The sequence below is a fragment of the Saccopteryx leptura genome, chromosome 1, assembly GCF_036850995.1.
Source record: "Saccopteryx leptura isolate mSacLep1 chromosome 1, mSacLep1_pri_phased_curated, whole genome shotgun sequence".
Lineage (NCBI taxonomy): Eukaryota > Metazoa > Chordata > Mammalia > Chiroptera > Emballonuridae > Saccopteryx > Saccopteryx leptura.
The window spans coordinates 260,407,623-260,432,311 of NC_089503.1; the positions used below are offsets into that span (position 1 = coordinate 260,407,623).

General features: G+C 47.5%; 1 protein-coding gene across 2 annotated transcripts in view; it reads left to right on the forward strand.

The window, feature by feature from the left end:
* The first annotated feature begins 14,089 nt into the window (after positions 1–14,089).
* UPF1 (UPF1 RNA helicase and ATPase) overlaps positions 14,090–24,689 on the forward strand; it is a 44,647-nt gene continuing 34,047 nt past the window's right edge. For both annotated transcript variants that reach the window (XM_066350346.1, XM_066350349.1), the window contains exon 1: positions 14,090–14,613. In XM_066350346.1, coding sequence (XP_066206443.1) covers positions 14,383–14,613 — 231 coding nt within the window. In that variant the 5' untranslated portion in view covers positions 14,090–14,382. The remainder of the gene's footprint in view (positions 14,614–24,689) is intronic.

Consider the following 24,689-nt stretch of genomic DNA (forward strand, 5'->3'; position numbering starts at 1 on the left):
TGTCACCAAGGCCATGGTACCATCTGAAGCACAAAAATTCTGACCCAGACATATGGGTCCAACCAGACACTAGTGCACGGCCAAGGTGAGGCTCTTGGTCCCCGATGTCACCTCCCCAAGCCTTCCGGTCTTAGGCAATCGGTCCACCATACACTCAGGGCTGGGCCTGTGAATTGGATAGCATCTGAGACTCCTTCCTGCCCACCAGGGAGTACATTAGCGGCTCTTGTTCCCTCAGCCTCCAAAATATACAAGTGCAAACAGCTCCCTGCCCTGGTCTTAGCCCTGCTTACTCCAGCCTGGACCCTGCCTTGGCCTATTCCCCATGAGAACCATAGGAGACTCAGAATTATAAATTAGATTGCTCACTCTCCAGCTCACACATCCTATGTTGTTCCCTATTACTTTAAAAATAAAACCCATCTCTTTCTCATGACCTGCAAAGCCCCATATGATCTGATGTCAGCCTATTTCCCAGCCTGTCTCTTCCTCCTTCACTCACTCTGCTCCAGCCATATTGGCCTCCTCACTACTCCTCCAACAGCCAAACCCTTTCCCTACCCCAGGGCCTTTGCATGAACCATCCTTTCCGTATGTAATGTGCATCCCCCATATTTACATGATACTTCCCTTGGATCTTGGCTTAAAGATCACACCAACTCAGGAGGCCTCCCCCAACTCCTAAGCAAAAATGCCTTCACCCAACTTTCTTCCAAGCACTCTTCATGTTGCCTGACTGGGTGGTGGTGCAGTGAATAGAATGTTGACCTGGGAGATCCCAGGTTCAAAGCCCCAAGGTCACCAGCTTGAGCACGGGCTCGTCAAATTTGAGCACATGCTCACCCGCTTGAGCATGGGTTGCTGGTTTGAGCATGGGATAATCGACCTGATCCCATGGTCTCTGGCTTGAGCCCAAGGTTGCTGGCTTGAGTAAAAGGTTACTGGCTCAGCTTGAGGCTCCGGGTCAAGGCACATATGAGAAGCAATCAATGAACTAAAAAAAAAAAAAAAAGTGATGCAGCCTGACCGGGCGGTGGCGCAGTGGATAGAGCGTCGGACTGGGATGCGGAGGACCCAGGTTCGAGACCCCCAAGGTCGCCAGCTTGAGCAAGGGCTCATCTGGTTTGAGCAAAAGCTCACCAGCTTGAGCCCAAGGTTGCTGGCTCCAGCAAGGAGTTACTCGGTCTGCTGAAGGCCCACAGTCAAGGCACATATGAGAAGGCAATCAATGAACAATTAAGGTGTTGCAATGCGCAATGAAAAAGTAATGATTGATGCTTCTCATCTCTCCGTTCCTATCTGTCCCTGTCTATTCCTCTTTCTGACTCTCTCTCTGTCTCTGTAAAAAAAAAAAGTGATGCAACTATGAGTTGCTGCTTCTCATCCCTCTTTCTTCCTGTCTCTCTCTTTCAACAAACAAACAAAAAACACTCTTTATGCTTTGAAATTATCTTCTTTGTGTTTTCATACACATGCAAATTGTATTTTAATCCCTGCGTGAATACCATCATGCCCAGCACATACTAAGTGGGGTTGTCTCTTCTCAGGGACAGGGGACATACCAGCTCTAATGCCAAAATTTGAGAAACATGTATCTATTCCTAGGTCCCCTGAGTGCCCTCAGCAACACTCCAGGATTTATAACCAAGAACTTTGCCCTTAATACATGACAGGGTAGTTGGAGCTGTGATGGGAGGCTCACAGGCAGTTATGGGGGGCCAGGAGGAAGAACCTCTAAATTCTAACTAAAGGAGGGATAAAAATCAGCTGGGTCAGAGACCACAAAGGGTGGTCAAGATGGGGGTATCAGCATGGGCAAAGGCCTGGAAGTGACGGAGAACAAGGCAGCATTCCTGGAACTGGAGGTGGTGGGAGACAGGGCAATCAAGTCTGGACTCCATCCCAGGGTAATGGGAAGCCATAATATGTGTGTGAGCAGAGGGCACATTAGACCCATACCCCATTGCCCTGTGCCAGGCACCAGGAGGCTCTCTCCCCCAGACCTCAGCAGCCAGTGGGGTCAACATGCTCATGCTGGCTGCGAATATCTTGAAACAGCTTTTATACAAATTCCTGTGGAGTAGACAGTAAGGCCATCCACCATCCCTGCCACTCCAGGGCTCAGGGAGATCTGCCATCTGCAGGAGGCTCCCAGACCCAGATAATTTGCCGATGGTCACCTAACCCTATCAGGGCCTCTTAGCCTCCCCCAGAATGGCAGGGTACCCCCAACCTTGGGGTCTGGCTACCCCCTGTCAGCCCTCAACGTATGCCAATGATCTCTCTCCTTAGTCCCCTAGAATTTTCCTTAAAGGCTCTGCCAATGTCTCCAGGAACATATAAAGGAAAATGTTTCCAGTCTGAGCAGAGCTGTTTTAAGACGTTTGGGGCCGGGATTCTGACTGCAGAGTGGAAAGGCCTTGCCACACCTCTGTTCTTCCTGCAGAGCTGTGTGGTTCTGGCCTGCCCTCCCTGGAGGCCCAAGTTCAACAGGGATTTTCTAGCTGAGCAAAGTCCCCCTCACCCCCATTTCCGGACTGGAGAGAAATTTCCTGGAAAAATGGAGACTCAGACTACAGCTTAGAGGTAATGAATTTTTTACCATTTATTCACTCAACAAACACCTGCTAAACTCTCACCATGCTCTGGTCTCTGTACCAGGTGCTGGGGACATAGCGGGAATAAGTGAGGCCAGTCCTGTCCTCAGGTGGGGGTTCATATTAGGTGGGTGGGGGTTCTGCATTACCCTGTGTCATAGGGCTGAAAATGGAGGCCAGGGAGGGCAACAGTTTGCCCAAGAAGGTGCAGGGGCAAAGAACAGTTCCAAAGTGGGTTTTCTTTTTTTTAACAGAGGTGAAATTCACCACTTTAAAGTAAACCATTTAGTGGCATGTAGCACATTTGCCAAGGTGTTCAACCAGCACCTCTATTTAGTTCCAGAACATTTCCATTACCCCATAAGGAGATCCTGTTCCCATTAGCAGTCACTTCCCATCTCCCCTCCTCATCCCCTAATAACCACTGATCTGCTTTCTGTCCCTATGAATGTGCCTGTTCTGTCTAGCTTCATTCACTGAACATAATGTTTATTTTTATTTTTTTACTTTACTTGCTGAAATATTTTAAAGCAATCCAAGGTCTCAAATCATTTCTCTATTTCTTTGCTACTTACACAGCTCCAAAACCACAGGGATTTTCATATGTAACCATGATGTGTTATCCATATTCTATAATTTCCCCAGCTGTTTCAAAAGTTATCATGTTGGTGTCTTAGAATCAGGTTCTAAATGAAGTCTCCATTTGGTGGTCATGTGCTTTATGTTTTCCTTTATGCTCTTTTTAAAAAATTGGCACTAGCCAGTGGCTTAGTGGATAAAGCATTGGTCCAGCATGCAGACATCCTCAGTTTGATCCCTGGTAAGGGCACACATGAGAAGTGACCATCTGCTTCTTTTCCGCTCCTTCTCCACCTTCTCTCTTCTCCTCTCACAGCCAGTGGCTCAAGCGTCGGCCCCAGGCACTGAGGATAGCTCGGTTGATTCCAGCATCAGCCCCAGAGGAGATTGCCGGGTAGATCCTGATTGGGGCACATGCGGGAGTCTATCTCACTATCTCCCCTCCTTTCACTTAAAAAAAAAACTGTGGTAACCCTGGCAGGGTGGCTCAGTGAATAAAGTGTTGACCCAACACACCGAGGTCACAGGTTCAATCCCTGGTTAGGGCATGTACAAGAAGCAATCAGTGAATGAACAACTACATGGAACAACTAAGAGGAATGATTAATTGATGCTTCTCTCTCTCTCTCCCATGTTTCTCTCTCTCTTTCTCAAATCTCTCTCAAATCAATGGAAAGAATTAAAAATTGTGGTTAAACAACATAAAATTTACCATCTTAACCATTTCTAACTGTCCAGTTCAGTGGTATTAATTACATTTCCACTGTTGTGCAGCCATCATCATCATCCATCTATAGAACTCCTTCATCTTGCAAAACTGAAACTCTGTCCCTATTAAGCACTAACTCCAATCCCCCTTCCCCAGTCCTTGACAACCATAATTCTACTTTCTGTCTCTATGAATTTGATGGCTCTAGCTGACTCATACAAGTGGAATCACACAGTATTTGTCCCATTGTATTTGGCTCAGTTCACTTAGTATAATGATCTTAAGGTTCATCTATGCTGTAGCATGTGTCAGAATTTCCTTCCTTTTTTTTTTTTTTTTTTTTTTACAGAGACAGAGAGAGAGTCAGAGAGAGGGATAGACAGACAGGAACGGAGAGATGAGAAGCATCAATTATTAGTTTTTCGTTGCACGTTGCAACACCTTAGTTGTTCATTGATTGCTTTCTCGTATGTGCTTTGACCGTGGGCCTTCAGCAGACTGAGTAACCCCTTGCTCGAGCCAGCGACCTTAGGTCCAAGCTGGTGAGCTTTTGCTCAAACCAGATGAGCCCGCACTTAAGTTGGCAACCTCAGGGTCTCGAACCTGGGTCCTCCGCATCCCAGTCCGACGCTCTATCCACTACGCCACTGCCTGGTCAGGCAGAATTTCCTTACTTTTTATGGATGAATAATATTTCATTGTATGCTTATGCTACATTTTGTTATCCATTCATCTGTCAATGAACACTTACCACATTGCTCTATGTTTTAGCTATTGGGGAGTACTTTCTTAGAACATGTGATTTAACATCTGGGCAAGGACCTAAGGGAATGATAGTGCAGCTAATTAGAAGCCTAGCCCAGACTGAGCAAAGTGAAAATGCCCAAGTGAGCTATTCTGTAAGAAACATGATGGAGTGAATGTGAAAATTTTCCTAAAATCGTGTCCCATGGGAGGTCCCAGTGGACACACCATTTCCCAAGGTGTTCAGAGAGAGGTGCCAGCACCAAGAGGAAGCAGAGTAGTGGCCTCCTTTGTAGGCTGTCACAGAGCTGGGCTCATCAATGTTCATGATGCCCTAAGTACTAGAGGCTGGGTGGGCACTTCACCATCAAGAGCCAGAGCCTTCACCTGACCAGGCGGTGGTGCAGTAGATAGAGTGTCGGACTGGGATGCGGAAGGATCCAGGTTTGAGACCCCAAGGTCGCCAGCTTGAGCGCAGGTTTGAGCAAAAAGCTCACTGGCTTGGACCCAAGGTCGCTGGCTCCAGCAAGGGGTTACTCGGTCTGCTGAAGGCTCACGGTCAAGGCACATATGAGAAAGCAATCAACGAAGAACTAAGAAGTCGCAATGCACAACGAGAAACTAACGATTGATGTTTCTCATCTCTCTCTGTTCCTGTCTGTCTGTCCTTGTCTATCTCTGCCTCTGTAAAAAAAAAAAAAAAAAAAAAAAAAAAAAAAAAAAAAAAAGAGCCAGAGCCTTCAATTATCATAAGACAGCATGATGGTGAATTTTAGACAGTGCCATGGTAACATACACAACCAGGTAATTCTAAGTAATCAGGGTAGACCTCACCAATCAGCTGAAAGGCCTGAGGAATAAAACAGGTGAGTTTGTACTGTGACAGACCCTCCCCACAGTGACCTGCAGTTTTTTGTTTGAGTGACTGTCCACCACCAAAGTGGATGCCTATATATTTCAAGGACTAACAGACATGGGATAGGCTGACATCAATATCTGCAGACCAAGGAGTCATCATGGCTGCCTGCAGATGAGTACTGAGTCAGGTAGTAAATGGAGTCTTGGAGGAAGTCCCGCTCATGGTAGAGAAGCTCATCCAACCGCAGTGTGAGATTGGAGCTGATGAAAATGAATATGCCTAGAAGTCAGAGAAACTTCCTCCCACCATTGAGTCACTGGCCTGGGGAACATAGAGTGGGAAAGTCCGTAGTAATCCTCTGAAACTGTCCTCACCCCCAGTCCAAGCAGTAAAACAGAAATAATATCCCATCTCCAGAGACTAGGCCACCATCAAAGACCTAGAGGATGCAGGGAGGGGGTCCCTGCCTTCTCTGTTTAATTCTCTAATCAGCCAAGCAGACACCAGATGGGCCCTGGAGAATGATTATGGACTGTGGCAGGCTTGATGGAGTGGATGCCCCATCCAGCTAGTGGATGAACAGGGAGGCCTGGCCAGAGCATGTTACTGAGACCTCAGGGATGTTGCACGTTGCCATTGGTTTAGCTCCTGCATCCTTTTCTATTTTGATTAGAAAGAAGGATCAGAAACAGTTTACGTTTGCATGAGATGGACAAGAAGATAAATTTACCATTTTGCCACAGTGCTAAGATCACCAGATAAAATACAGATGCTTATTTTCTTTGGGGGGGCTGATGGAAAAGTTCTGGAATTAGATAGAGGTGGTGGTAGCACAACATTGTGAATATACAAGATACCAATGAATTTGTACACTTAAAAATGGTTACTATAGTAAATTCTTTTTCTACTTTTCCAAGTGAGAGGAGGACAGATAGACAGACAGACTCCTGAATGCACCCTGACCGGGATCTGCCAGGCAATCCCAGTCTAGGACTGATGCTCTGCCCATCTGGGGCCATGCTCACACCAAGCTATTTTTAGTGTCTGAGGTCTAGGCTCCAGGGAGCCATCCTCAATGCCCAGGGCTGATGTGCTCGAACCAATCGATCCATGGCTGTGGGAGAAGAAGAGAGAGAGAGATGGGGGAGAAGGAGTAGAGAAGCAGATGGTCACTTCTCCTGTGTGCCTTGACTGGGAATCAAACCTGGGATATCCATACCCTGGGGCCGATGCTCTACCACTGAGCCAACTGGCCAGGGCCTAAAAATGGTATATTTTGTTAGTATATTTTACCATAATGTAAAAACAGCCTGACCAGGTGGTGGCACAGTGGATAGAGCATTAACTGGGACGCAGGTTTGAAACTCCAAGGTTGCTGGCTTGAGCACGGGCTCATCCGGCTTGAACGCAGGCTCACCAGCTTGAGCGCGGGGTCAATGGCTTGAGCATGGGATCATAGATATGACCCCATTGTCGCTGGCTTGAAGCCCAAGGTTGCTGGCTTGAAGCCCAAGTTTGCTGGCTGGAGAAAGGAGTCACTAGCTTGGCTGAAGTCCCTCACCCCCGGCCAAGGCATATATGAGAAAGCAATCAATGAAAAACTAAGGTGCCATAATGAAGAATTGATACTTCTCCTCTCTCCCTTCCTGTATGTCCGTATCTGTCCCTCTCTCTGACTCACTCTCTGTCTCTGTAAAAACAACAACAACACAGAAAAACAAATCAACAAAAATACAAGATACACAGCTGAACTTGAATTCAAATAATCAACAAATAATTTTTCAGGGTAAGTATATTTAAAATAATGCTTGAGATATGCTTATCCTAAAATTTTATTTGCTGCTCCACTTGACTAGTCATCAGGAAAATGCAAATCAAAACCACAATGAGATATCATCTCACACCCATTAGGATGGCTACTATAAAAAAACCACAGAAAGACCCTGGCCGGTTGGCTCAGTGGTGGAGCGTTGGCCTGGCATGCAGGAGTCCCGGGTTCGATTCCCGGCCAGGGCACACAGGAGAAGCACCTGTCTGCTTCTCCACCCCTCCCCCTCTCCCTCCTCGCTGTCTCTCTCTTCCCCTCCTGCAGCCAGGGCTCCATTGGAGCAGGGTTGGCCTAGGCGCTGAGGATGGCTCTGTGGCCTCTGCCTCAGGCACTAGAATGGCTCTGGTTGCAACAAAGCGACGCCCCAGATGGGCAGAGTATTGCCCCCGGTGGGCGTGCTGGGTGGATCCCAGTTGGGCACATGCGGGAGTCTCTCTGACTGCCTCCCCGTTTCCAGCTTCGGAAAAATACAAAACAAAAAACAAAAAAAAAACCCCACAGAAAGTAACAAATGCTAATGAGAATGTGGAGCTATTAGAACCCTGTGCGCCTGACCAAGTGGCGGCGCAGTGGATAGAGCGTCGGACTGGGATGCGGAAGGGCCCAGGTTCAAGACCCCGTGGGCACCAGCTTGAGTGCGGGCTCATCTGGTTTGAGCAAAGCTCACCAGCTTGGACTCAAGGTGGTGGACTCAAGGGGGGGGGGAGGGTTGCTCAGTCAAGGCGCATATGAGAAGGCAATCAATGAACAACTAGGGTGTCGCAATGAAAAACTGATGATTGATGCTTCTCATCTCTCTTCGTTCCTGTCTGTCTGTCCCTATCTATCCCTCTGTCTGACTCTCTCTCTGTCCCTGTAAAAAAAAAAAAAAAAAGAACCCTGTGCACTGTTGGTAGGACTGTAAAATGGGGCAGACACTATGGAAAATAATATAGAGGTTCCTTAGAATATTGAAAATAGAAGAACCTATCCATGTTCTGTTTATCCATTCACTTGTTGATGGGCATTTGAATTGTTTGCTTCTTTTGATGATCATGAATAATGCTGCTACGAATATGCATGTACAGTATCTCTTTGAATGCCTGCTTTCAATTCTTTGGGATATATAGTCAGAAGTGGAATTTCTGGGTCACATGGTCACTCTATTTAACTTTTTGAGGAACTGCTAGACTTTTCCCCACAACGGCCTGCACCATTTTACATTCCCACTGGCAATGCACAAGGGTTTCGATTTCTCCATATTCTTGACAACACTTGTTATTTTCCATTTTGGATTACGGCCATCCTAGTGGGTGTGATGTGGTCCATTTTCCATTTGACCCTTTATCACCTTCGAACACACTACACCAATTACTAGTTCTGATGACTTTGCTTATTGTCCATCTTCCTGCTATAAGAGTCCACACAGTTATCTGCAAAATGGGGACAGAGATATGGGGTTAGGCCCACAGGGAGGTGTTAGTTAGTTTCCCATCCCAACATCTTCTAAAATAGCCACAGTGAAATTCCACCCAAAATATATGCTAGCATGCAGCCTGTTACAGGAATGAAGGGGGTCCCCAGGGGCTATCTTCCTCCGGGAGACCCTGGATGGCCTCACCATCCTCAATAGCATCTTTGAGTCTCTGTGGGAGCTGGAGCTTTGAAGCCAGGCCATAACCCATTTCTCCAGACACCTCAGCACATCCTCCCAAAAAGCAACCTGTGCTTGAATTAGAAGCAAGTTGGCTGCCCACTATCCCCCACCCAAGGCCTGCTGTGAACCCATCATCACCTTCAAAAAGACCATTCAGAGAGCAGAGGAGGTAATAAAATACACACAACATGACTGTTTTTCTTTTCCCACCAGCATCGCCAGGGCCTTGGCCACATATCCATGTCCCACAAGGGGCTCCTTTGAAGCAAGAATGGGGCAGAAGAAGGGGGGCCCACAGAAACCCACAAGTGCTCACTGTTCCTGGGAGGGCCCCAGACAGGGTTTAGTCCACCGTCTGGCAGGGTTGGCTACCTCTTAGCGAGGGCGGGGTCACAGGGCCACATCTGTAGGAGCTGAGATCCTGACAGAGAGGGTTTCAAAGAGGCTGGTGGCTGGATGAGGGGAAGCAGCTGCAGTATCCTAAATGTCCTTTTCCTAAAGTCCTGGAATTTCCCTGTGGTAGCACACTTTCCTGGACTTGGAGGCTGGCCTGGAACTTGAGGAGAGGCTGGGCCAGCTCATGGGGCACGGTGGTGAATTCAGGACTGGTGGGTGAATTTAAGCTGGCTTAAGTCACCAGGTGGGATGGGCCTAGGACTGGTTGAGCTATACCTGGACTGAGAGAAACATACACCTGAGAGGCCTGAAGGGACTTTGTGTGGTCTGAAATTTTTTTTTAGTTTAGTTTTTTTTTTAAATTTCAATAATGAAAGGTTAAAATGTAGACAAAGCAAAGAAAACTGAACATTCTCAAAGAGCTGACATTTGATGGCTAGTGGCCAGGTGCTGCACTAACCTCTTCATATAACACACTATGGAGTTATAGTTGGGACCATTAGAATCCCATTTCAGAGCCTGACCTGTGGTGGCGCAGTGGATAAAGCGTCAACTTGGAAATGCTGAGGTTGCCGGGTTCGTAACCTGGGCTTGCCTGGTCAAGGCACATATGGGAGTTGATGCTTCCAGCTCCTCCCCCTTCTCTCTCTCTCTCTCGCTCTCTCTCCTCTCTCTCTCTCTCTGTCTCTCCCTCTCCTCTCTAAAATGAATAAATTAAAAAAAAAATAAAAAAAAAATAGAATCCCATTTCATAGGTATGGCACAGAGAAGCCAAGACATTTGAGACAGGTCACACAGCAAACCGATGGCAGGGTGAGGATACGAATCTAGTCCTGCTCTAGTTCAGGGTTTTCCACAGACCAGCATTTGAAAATTGCTGCTTTAGTTAAGCCAAACTAGCAACAGTCTATCCTATGTGGTTAGGACACAGCCATGAGTTACATTTTTCTCTTTATTTGAATTTTATTTTTTAAACTCTAATTTTGGTAACATATAACAAAATTTGCCATTTTAACTGTAAAATGTAGTGGCATTAAGTACATTCACCAAATGTGCAATCATCACCATTATCTACTTCCAAAGTTTCTCATTGCCCCAAACAGAAACCTTGTATCCATTGGTTCCTCCTCTGCCAGCCCCTGGCAACCTCTGATCTGTTTTTGGTTGCTATGGATTTGCCTGTTCTGGATATTTTATATGAATGGAATCACTCACTCTGTGGTTTTTAGTGTCTGGCTTCTCTCACTCAGCATGTTTTCAAGGTTCATCCATATTGAAGTATGTGTCAGTGATCAACTCTTTTCATGACTAAATAATATTCCATTGTGTGGATGGACCATATCCAGATTATCCAAGCTGATGGACCTGGATTGTTTCCACCTTCTGGCCACTGTGACTAGTGCTGTGCACATGTGTGTACAAGGATTTGTGTTATTGAGTTGTGATTAACATACTCAAAATTGCACATATGTATTTAACATGTACAATTCAATGTGTTTGACATACAGCTACACCTGTGAGACCATCACCTTTATCAAGATAGTGAACACAGCCATTACCCCAAATGCTCCCTCCTACCCTTGTCATCCTTGCCTCATGCCCCTCCCCAGACAGCCTCTGACCTGTTATTTTGTCCATTTACATTCAATAGTTTACACTTTCTGGAATAGCTTATAAATGGAATTTTACAGTATGTAACCTTTTGGGTCTGGCTTCTTTCAGTCAGTGTGATGCCTTGGAGGGACATCCATGTTGTTGCAAGTGTTGGTAGTTCACAGCTTTTCATTGATGAGAAGTATTTTGTTGTGTGTTCATCCATTCTCCTGATGATGGACGTTCTGGTTGTTTCCAGTTAGAGAGGATCACAGATAAAGCTGTTGTGAGCATTTGTATACAAAGTCTGCTTTCATTTTTCTCTGGGAAACACCAAAAAGGGGAAAGGCTGGCTCCCATGGTGAGGTCCACATTGAACTTTTGAAGAAACTGTCAAACTGCCTTTCCAAGTGTCTGCACTGGTTTGCATATCCAGCAGTTTGGGCAAGAGTTCTGGTTCCTTCCTGTTCTTGCCTGTAATAATGTAATATGCATGTAATAATGTCAGTCTTTGTCATAATAACCATATCTGGGAGGGGTCATGGGAGAAATGTGCCAGAGGTGATTGGGAATGGGAGATTTTGACAAAATGTGATGATCCTTTTAGTCATCCATTCAACCAATAAACATAAGCAATAGGACTCTTTCTTGTTTTTCCCAAGTAGTGACAAGGGCTCATGATTCGGCCCTTAAAATATTTGTTGAGCACCTACTGTGTGCTCCCTGTTGTGCCAGTCCATGGGCATACAACAGCAAACAAAGCTGAGCTGACTGAGTCCTTGTCCTCAGAGAGCTAGCTTCTCTACCTTGGCTTGAATTAAGTTCTCTAGAAGCAGAGCCTGAGATTAGATTCAGGGTCATGTGATTTGGGGGAAAATGTATGAGGGAGTAAGGGACACTGGACAAGTTAGGGAAGGACAAGCAAGGAAGTGGGCTCAGGTAGAGTCATATCTCATTCTGATCTGGGTAAGGGAGGAGCCCTGGAGCTTGACAACCACTAGAGTGGTCCCATTTTGATGCAAGGGTTCTGGCCTCTTGTGCCCCATACCTTTCAGTCCTTGGTATGGACTTCCTTAGGGGTGTGTTTTTTTGGGGGTGGGGCAGAACCTCCCTGATGAGGTAATTGGTAGAGAGCAATTCACAAAGGGTGGCTGTGAGCTGTTAGTAGCCAACACTTGCAGTAGCTGGGGTAGGGGTGCACCAGCCAGGAAAAATGTTCTGGGCAGGACACCCATAGCATCCTTTACAAAAAAAAAAAAAAAAAATGGTGTCCATTAGACAAATTATCACACAATAATTTAATCCTAGTTACAATCAACGCAGTCTATGAAGATGGTTTCATCTGAAGAAGAGAGAGAAAGGTTTGGGGATGATAGTGAAAGAAGGGCTAAGTAATGAGTCTGAAACCCTGGCTACCATGTTATTGGGGTCTGGGGGTAATGTGGTCCAGATCACATTTTGTGTCTGCTTCCTGAGGCACCTGGGCTGATTAGATAGGTGGGCTTTTGATTTTATTGAAATCATCTGTTGGCTTGTTGGGATTCCCCTTTAAACTGTGTCTTCCTGGAGAGGGCAGACCTAATTATTTATTTTCCATATCCCAACATTTCAGTGCACAAGAGTCTAGAAAAGCTGTGAAGAAAAAAGAAACTCTTATCATGTCCTGATAAGAATACTGGAAAATAGGAACCATGCAGGATCAGGAACAAACCAGCCCTGTGAGCTGACTTCAAGTATGTAGAGCCCCAGAATCTTGGGACAGAAAGGAAGTGAGGGGGTTCTCCAAGACACTCTACAAAAAAGGAAGCTGAACCTTGGAATTTAAGGAGATTCAGGCTCAAACCAGTGGCTGAACTTGGACAACCTTTTACTGTGTGTGGTTATTCTTCTCTGCATGGGGAAGACCCTGTGATGAACAAAGTCAACCCTTATCCACGTAGAACTTTATAAATATTAAAGAAGTGACTAATAGTTCATTTATTCTTCATTCCATCTTTTTTGTGTGACAGAGACAGGGACAAACAGGAAGGGAGAGATGAAAAGCATCAATTCTTTATTGCAGCACCTTAGTTGTTCAGTGATTGATTGCTTTCTCATTTGTGCCTTCACCGGGGGGCTCCAGCAGAGCAAGTGACCCCTTGCTGAAGCCAGCGACCTTGGGTTCATGTCTATGATCCCGTGATCAAGCCAGAAACCCCGCGCTCAAGCCAAGATCTCGGGGTTCAAACCTGGGTCCTCAGCATCCCAGTCCAATGCTCTATCTCAGGGGTCCCCAAACTACGGCCCGCGGGCCACATGCAGCCCCCTGAGGTAATTTATCCGGGGTCCCTCACAGTACTTCCGGAAGGGGCACCTCTTTCATTGGTGGTCAGTGAGAGGAGCATAATTCCCATTGAAATACTGGTCAGTTGGTTGATTTAAATTTACTTGTTCTTTATTTTAAATGTATTTGTTCCCGTTTTGTTTTTTACTTTAAAATAAGATATGTGCAGTGTGCATAGGGATTTGTTCATAGCTTTTTTTTTTATAGTCCGGCCCTCCAACGGTCTGAGGGACAGTGAACTGGCCCCCTGTATAAAAAGTTTGGGAACCCCTGCTCTATCTAATGCACCACCGCCTGGTCAGCCTAGTCTTCATCCCATCTTAATGGTTATTATTTCACTTTCCCAGGAACTGGAGGCTCAGAGAGATGAAGTCACTTCTATAAAGTCAAACAGCTGGTAGGTGGCTAGGTCTGGATTTCACCGCAGAGCAAGTGGTCCCAGTCACTTTGTATATAGCAGCTCCGGCATCAGGCTCTGTGCTGAGAGCTCTCCCCATTCGTTTATTCAACAAATACACACTGAATACCTATTATGTGTAGTAACCCCGAGTTTACAAGAGGGAAACTGAGACCCAGGCGCGTCTCTGAGCGATGGGGATGCACCGTCACCTTAATTGGGTGTTCAATTAGCGTTCAACTAACCCAAGAGACGCACACCACCATACGCAGACCGCCCGCCGGGACGACGTGTTTCGTGTGGCCCCCTCGATGGCAGTTGAAAGCCCCACCCCCCGGACGTGCGTGCTGTGGACTCGCTCAGCCTTGGGCGTCCGGGCGCGGTTGGAAGCGTCGGCTAGGAGCGCGCGCGCCGGCGCTGACGTCAGGCTAGCGCACGCGCACGGCGGCGGCGGCAGCGGCGGCGGCGGTTCTTGTCGGAGCTTGCGAGCGGCTGGCGGCTCCGAGTAGAGCGGAGACGCTGAGGGGCTCACAGGTGGTGGCGGCCGCGGAGGCTCGGCGCGCGGCTCTTGGCCCGGCTCGCGCCGCGGGGTCGTTTCGGTCCGATCTAGGGGCGCGGGCGAGGCGGCGGCTGCGCCCCAAGGCCTGCGGCCTAGGCCTTAGCGCGGCGGCGGGCTCGAGTGCGGTGTGGAGCCGGCCTGCGGGCCCTACACAGCGGCACCATGAGCGTGGAGGCGTACGGTCCCAGCTCACAGACGCTCACCTTTTTGGACACCGAGGAGGCCGAGCTTCTCGGCGCCGACACACAGGGCTCCGAATTCGAGTTCACCGACTTCACCCTCCCCAGCCAGACGCAGACGCCTCCCGGAGGCCCCGGGGCCCCCGGAGGTGGTGGCCCGGGTGTCCCGGTCGGCGCGGGTGCGGGCGCTGCGGCCGGACAGCTCGACGCCCAGGTGAGCGGCACATGGCGGCGCCGGAAGCCAGGCCAGGTCTCAGCGTCCGGGGACCTGCCCCAGGTCCCCCATTCCGGCAGGGCCTGGGTTAACATTTCCTGGCTCCTGGCTTCGTCTCCCTATTCCGGCCAGCCCCGGAGTAACCTATTCTGGTTCCTTCACTCTGGCCGAGTCCGGTGTAATCTGTCTCGCGACCCTCACTCTGGCCTGGTTCAGAGTAACTGTCCCGGTTCCCTTAGCCTTCTGGGCACAGGGCAGACCTGCTCCAGGTCTTTTTCTGTTTGCGTCTGAGTGATCTGCTTTGAGTACTTCTAAGGTCTGGTCTGGATCTAGCTCAAGCCAGGTCTTAGGTGACCTGTCCCAATTCGTCTTAGCATGTCCGAGGTGACCTGCCTTAGGTCCGTCCCCGGCCAGATCGGAGTTACATGTCCCCAAGTGCCTCTTCACCTGGGTCCAGGATGGTCTGTCCGGATCCCCCTTGCGGCCGAACCGTAGCCAAGCCCCACTTCCCACCTGTGGTCTCAGCCCTCTGGGCACCCTCATTCACACACAGCCTCCTGATCAAATTTCCTCAGGCCCAGGGACTCTGGGGATAGGGAGGGAAGAGTGGAGACTTCTGGAACAGAAACGGAATTTTTGCCTCCAATGGAGAATCCCCATACTCGCCATCTATTGATATTCTAGAGGCAGGTTGCATTTTGTTTTTCCCTCTTGCATTGCCTGTTGCTGAAACCGATGTGTTATGTAACTCCATAGCCCTGCCTTGAAAAAGTTGGGTTTGAGTTTGTTCCTCCAGTGGGCAATGATAGTGGATTTTTTTTTTTTTTTTCAGAGACAGAGAGTTTGAGAGAGGGATAGATAGGGACAGACAGGAACGGAGAAAGATGAGAAGCATCAATCATCAGTTTTTCATTGTGACACCTTAGTTCATTGATTGCTTTCATATGTGCCTTGACCGGGGGCCTTGAGCAGACCAAGTAACCCCTTGCTCGAGCCAGCGACCTTGGGTTCAAGCTGGTGAGCTTTTGCTCAAACCAGATGAGCCCGCGCTCAAGCTGGCGACCTTGGGGTCTCGAACCTGGGTCTTCCGCATCCCAGTCCGACGCTCTATCCACTGCACCACCACCTAATCAGACGATAGTGGATTTTTTTTTTTTTTTTTTTTTACAGGGACAGAGAGTCAGATAGAGGGATAGATAGGGACAGACAGACAGGAACAGAGAGAGATGAGAAGCATCAATCATCAGTTTTTCGTTGCACGTTGCGACTTCTTAGTTGTTCATTGATTGCTTTCTCATATATGCCATGACCGTGGGCCTTCAGCAGACTGAGTAAACCCCCCCCCCCCGCCCCGCTCGAGCCAGTGACCTTGGGTCCATGCTAGTAAGCTTTTTGCTCAAACCAGATGAGCCCGCGCTCAAGTTGGCAACCCTGAGGTCTCGAACCTGGGTCCTTCCGCATCCCAGTCCGACGCTCTATCCACTGCGCCACCACCTGGTCAGGCCGATAGTGGATTTTTATATAAATGGGTCCACCACATTGGAAACTTTTGTTTTTTAATGATGAGAACGTTTAGCGAAAGCTATTCAGGTATTTCAAATTTGAATTTGGCTTCTGAGATATCAGGTGTACACTTCCTGGAGCTGGGTCCTGACCCAGAGGTGGGAGAGGAGGCTGGCTAGGATTCTGCGCTGGGATCCCAGGGAATGTAGCTGTCATCCTATGGATCTCAGATTGCATTCACCAGGTTTCCCTGTATCTGGCACCTCCCTGAGGTTATTTCTCTGCATTCTCAGCCCTGGAAGAGCTACAAGGCTCATCTTGTCACAGGTGACCCGTGGCACAAGGACCCATGCTAGGGCTGGGGTAGCCACCCACCATAGCCAGACTGAGACTGAGCTCAGACCCTGTCCTGGGGGATGGAGGTTTGAATTCTGGTTAGAGTCTAGTTGTTTGAGTCACTCCTGTGGGTAGACCACCCACTTGGACTTTCTTTTAGCCCCTAATAGAAGCAGAAAACATTTGACTCATTCTAACCCCAGATTCCTTAAAAATAGAAGCCTGATGGGTGGGGGGGCATCAGGGAGAACAGGTGTGTGAGTATGTATGTTTTTCAGTTTTGTTTATATGTAGTGGAGGAAGGGATGAGAGAGGGGAGAGTTTGCCTGGAGAGAAGAATGAGCTGCTGGAGGTGTGTGATTATACCTGTAATCTCAGACTCTAGAACTCTGTTTCCTCAGCTATAAAATGGGGCATAGCAGTTTTAGTTTTGTTACTTTTAAACATAACATGAAATCGGGACTTATGTATGAGTGGACCAGATAGTGCTGTGTGTAACTTGTGCTCAGCGAGTCTGGAATGCTGAGGATAAAGATCTCTTGGTGGAGCAGTGTGCCACAATCTGTGGCAGCTCAGGGTTGTGGAAGATAATGGTTTCATGACAAATCCTTTTAACTGTAGCCAATACAAAATAGTAGACCTGAGGCAGCTCTTTTTCTGGTTTTGTTCCTTGTGTTTTCGATTAAATGAGGGTATGTCCTTTTAGTTGAAATAATGGATTTATTTCCTTGCACCTGAACACTAAGGTATATAAAATAAAAGCATTAAAACTCTCTATCAGAGTTAAACATTTGTATTTGAGCTCACTTGAGTTCTGATGATATCAAAAGGGATTGTCCTTCCTTCCTTTTAATTAGCCCTGGTGACGCATGCCCCTGTAGCCTAACTTTTGATTTGCATTTAGGGGAGGAAAGTAATATCCTTTGTGTCACAAGAGGAGGCCCTGAATTTGGGGGCAGGAAAGTTGGTAATCTCCTGTCAGTTGGTGGCATTGGCTACCTACAGCATTTGGGAAGACTTTACCTTGTTTGTCCTCAGGAGTTATTTGTGTAACCAACTGTATGTTAAGGTTTCCAGAGAGATTCAGAAAACCTCCCATCCTGAATAACTTGATTTGATCTTACTGTATGAGTGATTGTCAAGTGCTGTGCTACCACTTTTGTATGGACAGTTTACATTTTGTTTATCTACATATCTTTTGGTGGACATTTGGGTTGTTTCCACTTTTACCTATGCTGCTCACATAAATTAGGGGATATTTCAAAATGAATATGAAGCAATAAAATATCCCCTAATTTTTGTGAGCAATATATTATGAATGAATAGTGCTTCTTTGAACATTGGTATACAGGTTTATTTGTGGGTATATGTTTTCAGTGAAACTGCTGGTTGTGTGGTAACTGTATATAATTTTGGGGGGGAGCTGCCAGACTTTTCCGATGTGCAGCCACTTTTGACATCAGTCCCGACTGCCAGTTTTGCGTAATTGGTTATTTTTCCCTATTGATTTGGGAAGGGGAGAGAGAGGGGGGACGTCAACTTGTTCCACTTAGTTCTATTTAGTTGTGGACTCGTTGCTTCTCGTGTGTGCCCTGACCAGAGATCAAACCCATGACCTCAGCACACCAGGATGACAGCTTGATCCATTGACCTACCCAGCCAGGGCCTTGCAGAATTGTTCTAGTTTTTGTTTTTTTTTATTTTTTTTCTGAAGCTGGAAACGGGGAGAGACAGTCAGACAGACTCCCGCATGCGCCCAACCGGGATCCATCTGGCACGCCCACCAGGGGCAACGCTCTGCCCACCAGGGGGCGATGCTCTGTCCCTCGGGGTGTTGCTCTGCCGTGACCAGAGCCACTCTAGCGCCTGGGGCAGAGGCCAAGGAGCCATCACCAGCGCCCAGGCCATCTTTGCTCCAATGGAGCCTTGGCTGCGGGAGGGGAAGAGAGAGACAGAGAGGAAGGAGGAGGGGGGTGGAGAAGCAAATGGGCACTTCTCCTGTGTGCCCTGGCCGGGAATTGAACCCGGGTCCCCCGCACGCCAGGCCGACGCTCTACCGCTGAGCCAACCGGCCAGGGCCTGTTTTTGTTTTTAAATGTTTATTTTCTTGATTTTAGAGAGAGCAGGAGGAAGAAAGCAGGAAAGAGACAGAAACATCTGTTCCTGTATGATCCCTGACTGGGGATTGAACCAGCAACCTCTGTGTTTCGGGACAATGCTCTAACCAACTGAGCTATCCAGCCAGGAAAACAGTTGGTTTTATCTGAAAGTTTTTTTAGAGGCTGAAAGTCTTTGCTGGCCAGGGTGGGAGAATGGCAGGTGGGGGTGACTCTTGCTGAGTTCTTGAGTTGGTTCAAATAACACTTATTTTTTTTATTTATGAAATGAAACTGATATTTTTCAAATACTTCAAGATCCTGGGATGAAAAGTGCAGAAATAGTCTTGCCAAGTGTCTTTACAGCAGTTTTCTTTTGAGTAGCTGATCCTTTCTTGGTTTCTTCCCCTATTTCCAAAAGACTGAAAGGTAAATTCAGAAGTCCTAATAGACCTGGCCAGGTGGTGGTGCAGTGGATAGAGCATTGACTTGAGATGCTGAGGAACCAGGTTCAAAACCCCAAGGTTGCTGGCTTGAGCACCAGCTCACCACCTTGAGTGTTGGATTGCTGGCTTGAGTGAGGGATCATAGACATGACCCCATGGTTGCTGGCTTGAGCCCAAGATTGCTGGCAAGGGGTCACTGGCTCAGCTAGACACCCTCCCCGCCTCAAGGCACGTATGAAAATCAGTGAACAACTGAAGTTTCACAACTATGAATTGATGCTTCTCATCTCTCTCCCTTCCTGTCTATATCTGTTTCTCTTTCAAAAATAAAAAAAAGGTTTAATAACTGATGTTACAACCCTTCTGGTCTGTCTAGTTGTTGGACTATTTCTTCTTGACTGTTGCTACGATTTTGTTTCCTCCAAACATTGAAATTCTGGTGAAAATCTAAGAGTTGGGAATACCACTCAACGGGTGTAGGGGGTGGGGGGAATGAACTGTTGATATATGCAACAGCATGGATGCTTTCTCACCATTGTAAAGTCAAAAAATTGTAAGTCAAGAACTGTCTGTATATACTTTATGATTCCATTCATTATAAAGCTCTAGAAAGTGCTGGCTAACTGTGAATAGTAGAAAGCAGGTCTGTGGTTGGGGGAGGAGAGGAAAGAAAGGTAGGGATGACAGAGAACACCAAAGGATTTGAGCCTAGTAAATGCGTTAATTCAGGGGTCCCCAAACTTTTTACACAGGGGCCAGTTCACTGTCCCTCAGACTGTTGGAGAGCCAGACTATAAAAAAAATATGAACAAATCCCTGTGCACATTGCACATATCTTACTTTAAAGTAAAAAAACAAAACGGGAACAAATACAATATTTAAAATAAAGAATAAGTAAATTTAAATCAACAAACTGACCAGTATTTCAGTGGGAACTATGCTCCTCTCACTGACCACCAATGAAAGAGGTGCCCCTTCTGGAAGTGCGGTGGGGGCCGGATAAATGGCCTCAGGGGGCCGCATGTGGCCCGTGGGCCGTAGTTTGGGGACCCCTGCGTTAATTGCTTGGATTGTGGTTGTTGGCATGCATTGACGTGTGTCAGTTTATAAAATACACTTTAAACATGCCATTTATTGTGTGTCAGTTGTATTTTTTTTTTGAGAGAGAGAGATAGAAACATTGAGATGCTTCTGTATGTACCCTGAACAGGGAATCAAACCTGCAACCTCATGCTCAGGGATGATGCTCCAACCAAACGAGATACCCGATCAGGGCTTTTTTTTTTTTTCCCCAAGAGAGTTGCCTGACCAGGTGATGGTGCAGTGGTTAGAGCGTTGGCCTGGGATGCTGAAGACCCAGGTTTGAAACCCCAAGGTCACTGGTTTGAGCGTGGGCTCATCTGGCTTAAGCCTCTGGCTTGAACATGGAATCATAGACATGATCCCATGGTTGCTGGCTTGAGCCCAAAGGTCACTGGCTTGAACAAGGGGTCACTGACTCAGCTGGACCTCCCGCCCCATCACGGCACATATGAGAAAGCAATCAATGAACAACTAAGGTGCTGCAACTGTTAGTTGATGCTTCTTACCTCTCTCCCTCCTGTCTGTCCCTGATTTACCCCCCGCCCTGCAAAAAAAAAAAAAAAAAAGATAAAAGATAGAGGAAGGGAGGGAGGGGGAGGGGAAGCATCCATTTTGTTGTACTATTTAGTCGAACATTCACTGGTAGTGCTTTCCGTGTGTGCACTGACCGGAGATCCAATGCGTGATGTAACCTTTGTCATTTCAAGATAATGTTTATAACTGACTGAGCTAACCGGCCAGGGCTAGTTGTATTTCAATGTAAGGTAAAAACCACGTGGAAATATTACTGCCCACTCATTTAAAAAAAAATGCTGGGAATACCACTTGGAACTCATGCCTTGCTGGTGGGATGGTTACACACAGCTCTGTGGCCCAGCAGAGAAACAAGGTAGTTGCCCAAATGTGGGGCTGCTCAGTGTTACAGCAGACTCATAAAGAGCTCATAAGAGCTGCAAACTGGAAACAACCCAGTTGCTGTAAACAGGTGACCAGATACACAAAGGCTTTTTCTCAGTTGTAGTCCTGAGTACATAAACTTGAGCTTCATTTCCATTTTCAAGTGGGAAGATGACTTGGCTAAAGAGTTGTTATGTACTGGAGTCTTCGAAACCATAATCCTGCCACCTTCAGAGTTCCTGGCAGACTGTCCCATTATATCCTTGACCATCGGGAGAACAGATCCTCTTCTGCTTACTAGCTCGAAGCTTATGAGGAGTGAATTTGATACAGTCCAGGGGTCCCTAAAGGTGATGAGTTTAGAATTGGAGTAGGATTTTTTCCATCTGGTTTTGTGAATATGCAGTTCAGTTCTGATAAAAGCATGCCTTGACAAAATCAGAGATAAGACACTGATAATCTTGCAGGAGCTCCTGCAAGTGTTCATCCATCACTTTCCTGTTGTTGGATTTCCCAGGTTTGTTTCCAGATGGTAAGAACTCCATCAGCAATTAGAACAAAAGGTTTTGTGTCAGTTTCGTGAATAACTGAAATGATTTCTTACTCAATTTACCCATTTCTTCACCCAGATTTAGGAAGATTAGGGGAAAAGTTAATGCCAATACAGTATCAATAGTAACAAAAAACTAAAGTTCGCTCTCAGTTAGCTCCCACATACCAGAAAAAGACATCGTTCCAGTAGTTTCATCTCTTCTCACACTGTAGAGCCTTCTTGTGTCAGTGTTTTTCTAATAAATTTGCAGGGATCTCTGACCATCACCGTAGTCACTTGCTGCCTTTGAGTTCTCCTTCAAGCCACCTTTCCTTTCTTCTCCCATTTTTGCTCTTGCTAATCTTTGTAGTGTTTAGTGTTTGTTCAACAGCAGTAACATAGGGAAATCCATGCTTAGCTACTCCCCATCCTATGTGAGGGGATATGCTGAACCCTGCACTGGGGTTCAGAGGCAGGGTGAGGCCTGGAAGCCCTTTTAGGTCTGTTCATATTTACTTCTGTCTCCTCTGTGCAGGCCATCAGGCTAGCCTTTCAGCTTGGTTCTAACTCCTGTCCTCATAGCAGCAACTGCAGCTGCTTTGTTAGAAATGACAGGTTTTTCCCAGATTGTGGTTGACCTTAGGGATGGTCAGGGCTCAGAAAAGGGAGTGGTCCTGCAAAGGAAGAGCCTTTGAGAATGGTTCAGGAAGGTGCTGCCCACTGGGCAGAATTGTAGATATGGAGCACTGCCTGGGGCTTGGCATGGAGGAAGAGTGGGTGTGGGTGAGGGCTGATTTGCCATCACAAAGGATTTGGACTGGATCTGGAGCCTCATAGAGCTGCTGAGGGGTGCTGTGACTGCACTTGAGAGGAAGAGTCCTTAGGCAGATGGCTGGAGGCTTAGCAAAGTATGACCTAGGCCAGAAGGAGAGTTTAATCAGGGTGGCGCTGTGGTTGGATGCACTCAGGTGATTCAGTACCAGGCTTCTGCAGTGGTCAGTCCTCCTCCTGGGTGTCCTGCATTGGACACTCCATTTCCCCTGAGTCCTCACAAGGAGTTATGTCTAGTGCAGACACAACTTTCTGTTTTTGAATCAGGGCCCAGGATCCCAGGGCTGAGACAGTGTTCCCCTTGGATTGTAGTTATGAGTGGGGGCGGTGCTGGTCAGTGTACCCTTGGAGGCCCCACCTGAGGTGGATGAGAGGCCTTGCTGGAGAGAATGGCCCTACCAGAGTGACAAGCATGGAGACTAGAAGGGGCAGATTCTGGGCAGCTGTGGTGGTCACTGTGGTGGTATTGGACAGTCCATCCTGCTGAATAGAGCCATGATGCCCAGTTGTGTTCAGTGAGGCTCTACAGAGTGTGTCCTTGGAAGGTGCTGAGGAGGCAGTGAGTCCAGCCGAATCTCCAGGTCTTATGAGGGGTCCTTGAACTCATCTTGCCAGAAGAGCTTTCCTTAAAAGCAAAATGCTACTATCTCTGGTAAACATGGGAGGCCGAGTGGACCTTTGGTTGGCAAAGGGTCCTGTGCCTTTTTATGTGTTGGTCCAGTAGCAGCTTGCAAGCTGGACAACTAAGTCAGGCTTCTCAGGAACCCCGTGGACTGTTGCCAGGAGGCTTCTAGACCTGCAGCAGATGTAGGCTGCCTGCTGAGCTCTATGAGCCCTTTGTCACCACTGAAGATGGATGGGACCTGCCTGTCTACTTCAGCTCCTTGTAGATAGAGCTCAGCTGCCAGGGATAACATTGAGCCTGGAGAGGTGGCTTTCCTTACCTTGGGTGGGAGACATTTGCTAGAGCTTCCGCAGATTCCAGGTGGCTACTTGTATTGTGTAAAAATGTTTGTTATAGATTGTCTCACTTGTAGGTAAACCCTATCCATCCATTGCCTTGATTTTGCAACTGTGAAGATTATCCTCTCCCCTTTTTTTGTTTTTCTTCACTGAAGTGTTTTAGAGTGTCACTTCACCTCCCTTCTGAGGTTGCTCCATAAGAATTAGTAATACCCAACCAATGACCTACAGTATTTAGTCTGTATCTCTAGAGACATGAAAAGGTACCTCTCCTTTGTTAACTGTACTGCTGTTGTCAGATGAATAGCGCCAACGGTATTTCAGGATCATCTAATACAGGGTGTGGGGGGAGCTTTCTTTCTCCACAATCAGATTCTTCACTGGTCAGAAAGTGTCACCTTTGCTTGGTCTGGACCCCTTCAGGGTCCAGCGTTAATGTGATTGTCATATCTACCTGTACTGCTGTCTAGGGCAGCCCTCCTCTACATGTCACTAAGCTGGGTTTCAGTTGGGTCATGGTTCTGTGATGTGTCCCGCCTTCTGGACACTCCCTGACTTCTCCCTGAGGATGTCTGGGAGCCTAAGCACTAGTCCTCAGGCTCCTTTGAAAGTGACTGACCTCAGAGCTGGACAGGCAGGGGCAGCCCACGGAGACTAGGGATATGTCCAGGATCCTCAGAGCATGGAAATGACTTGCAGGGGTAGGTTCAGCATACTGACCAGAACAGTGGTCCACTGTAAGGGGCAGGAGGGTGGGACTTTTTATTTAGAACCTAGCTCGCTGTTGGGTGGGATCATGCCTTTTATTTATCTATTCTATTCTGATTTTTTTGTAATTTTCCAAAGTTAGAAGCAGGGAGGCAGTCAGACTCCCGCATGCACCCAACCGGGATCCACCCTACATGCCCACCAGGGGGCGATGCTCCATTGCGGCTGGAGCCATTCTAGTACCGGTGTGGCCACCTGGGTCAACTTTGCTCCAGTGGAGCCTTGGCTGTGGGAGGGGAAGAAAGAGACAGAGAGGAAAGAGAGGGGGAAGGGTGGAGAAGCAGATGCGCACTTCTCCTGTGTGCCCTGACTGGAAATTGAACCCGGGACTTCCACATGCTGGGCCAACGCTCTACCGCTGAGCCAACTGGCCAGGGCCCATGCCTTCTTTATAAATTGAAAATGGTCAACTCTCAGGCCCTGGCTGGTTGGCTCAGTGGTAGAGCGTCAGCCTGGCGTGCGGAAGTCCCGGGTTCGATTCCTGGCCCCAGATGGGCAGAACATCAGCCCCAGAGGGGAGTTGCCAGATGGATACCGGTAGGAGAGCATGAAGGAGTCTATCTGCCCTCCTCTCACATGGAAAAGAAGAAAAAAATCAGGTATGTGTATTGCTTTTTATGT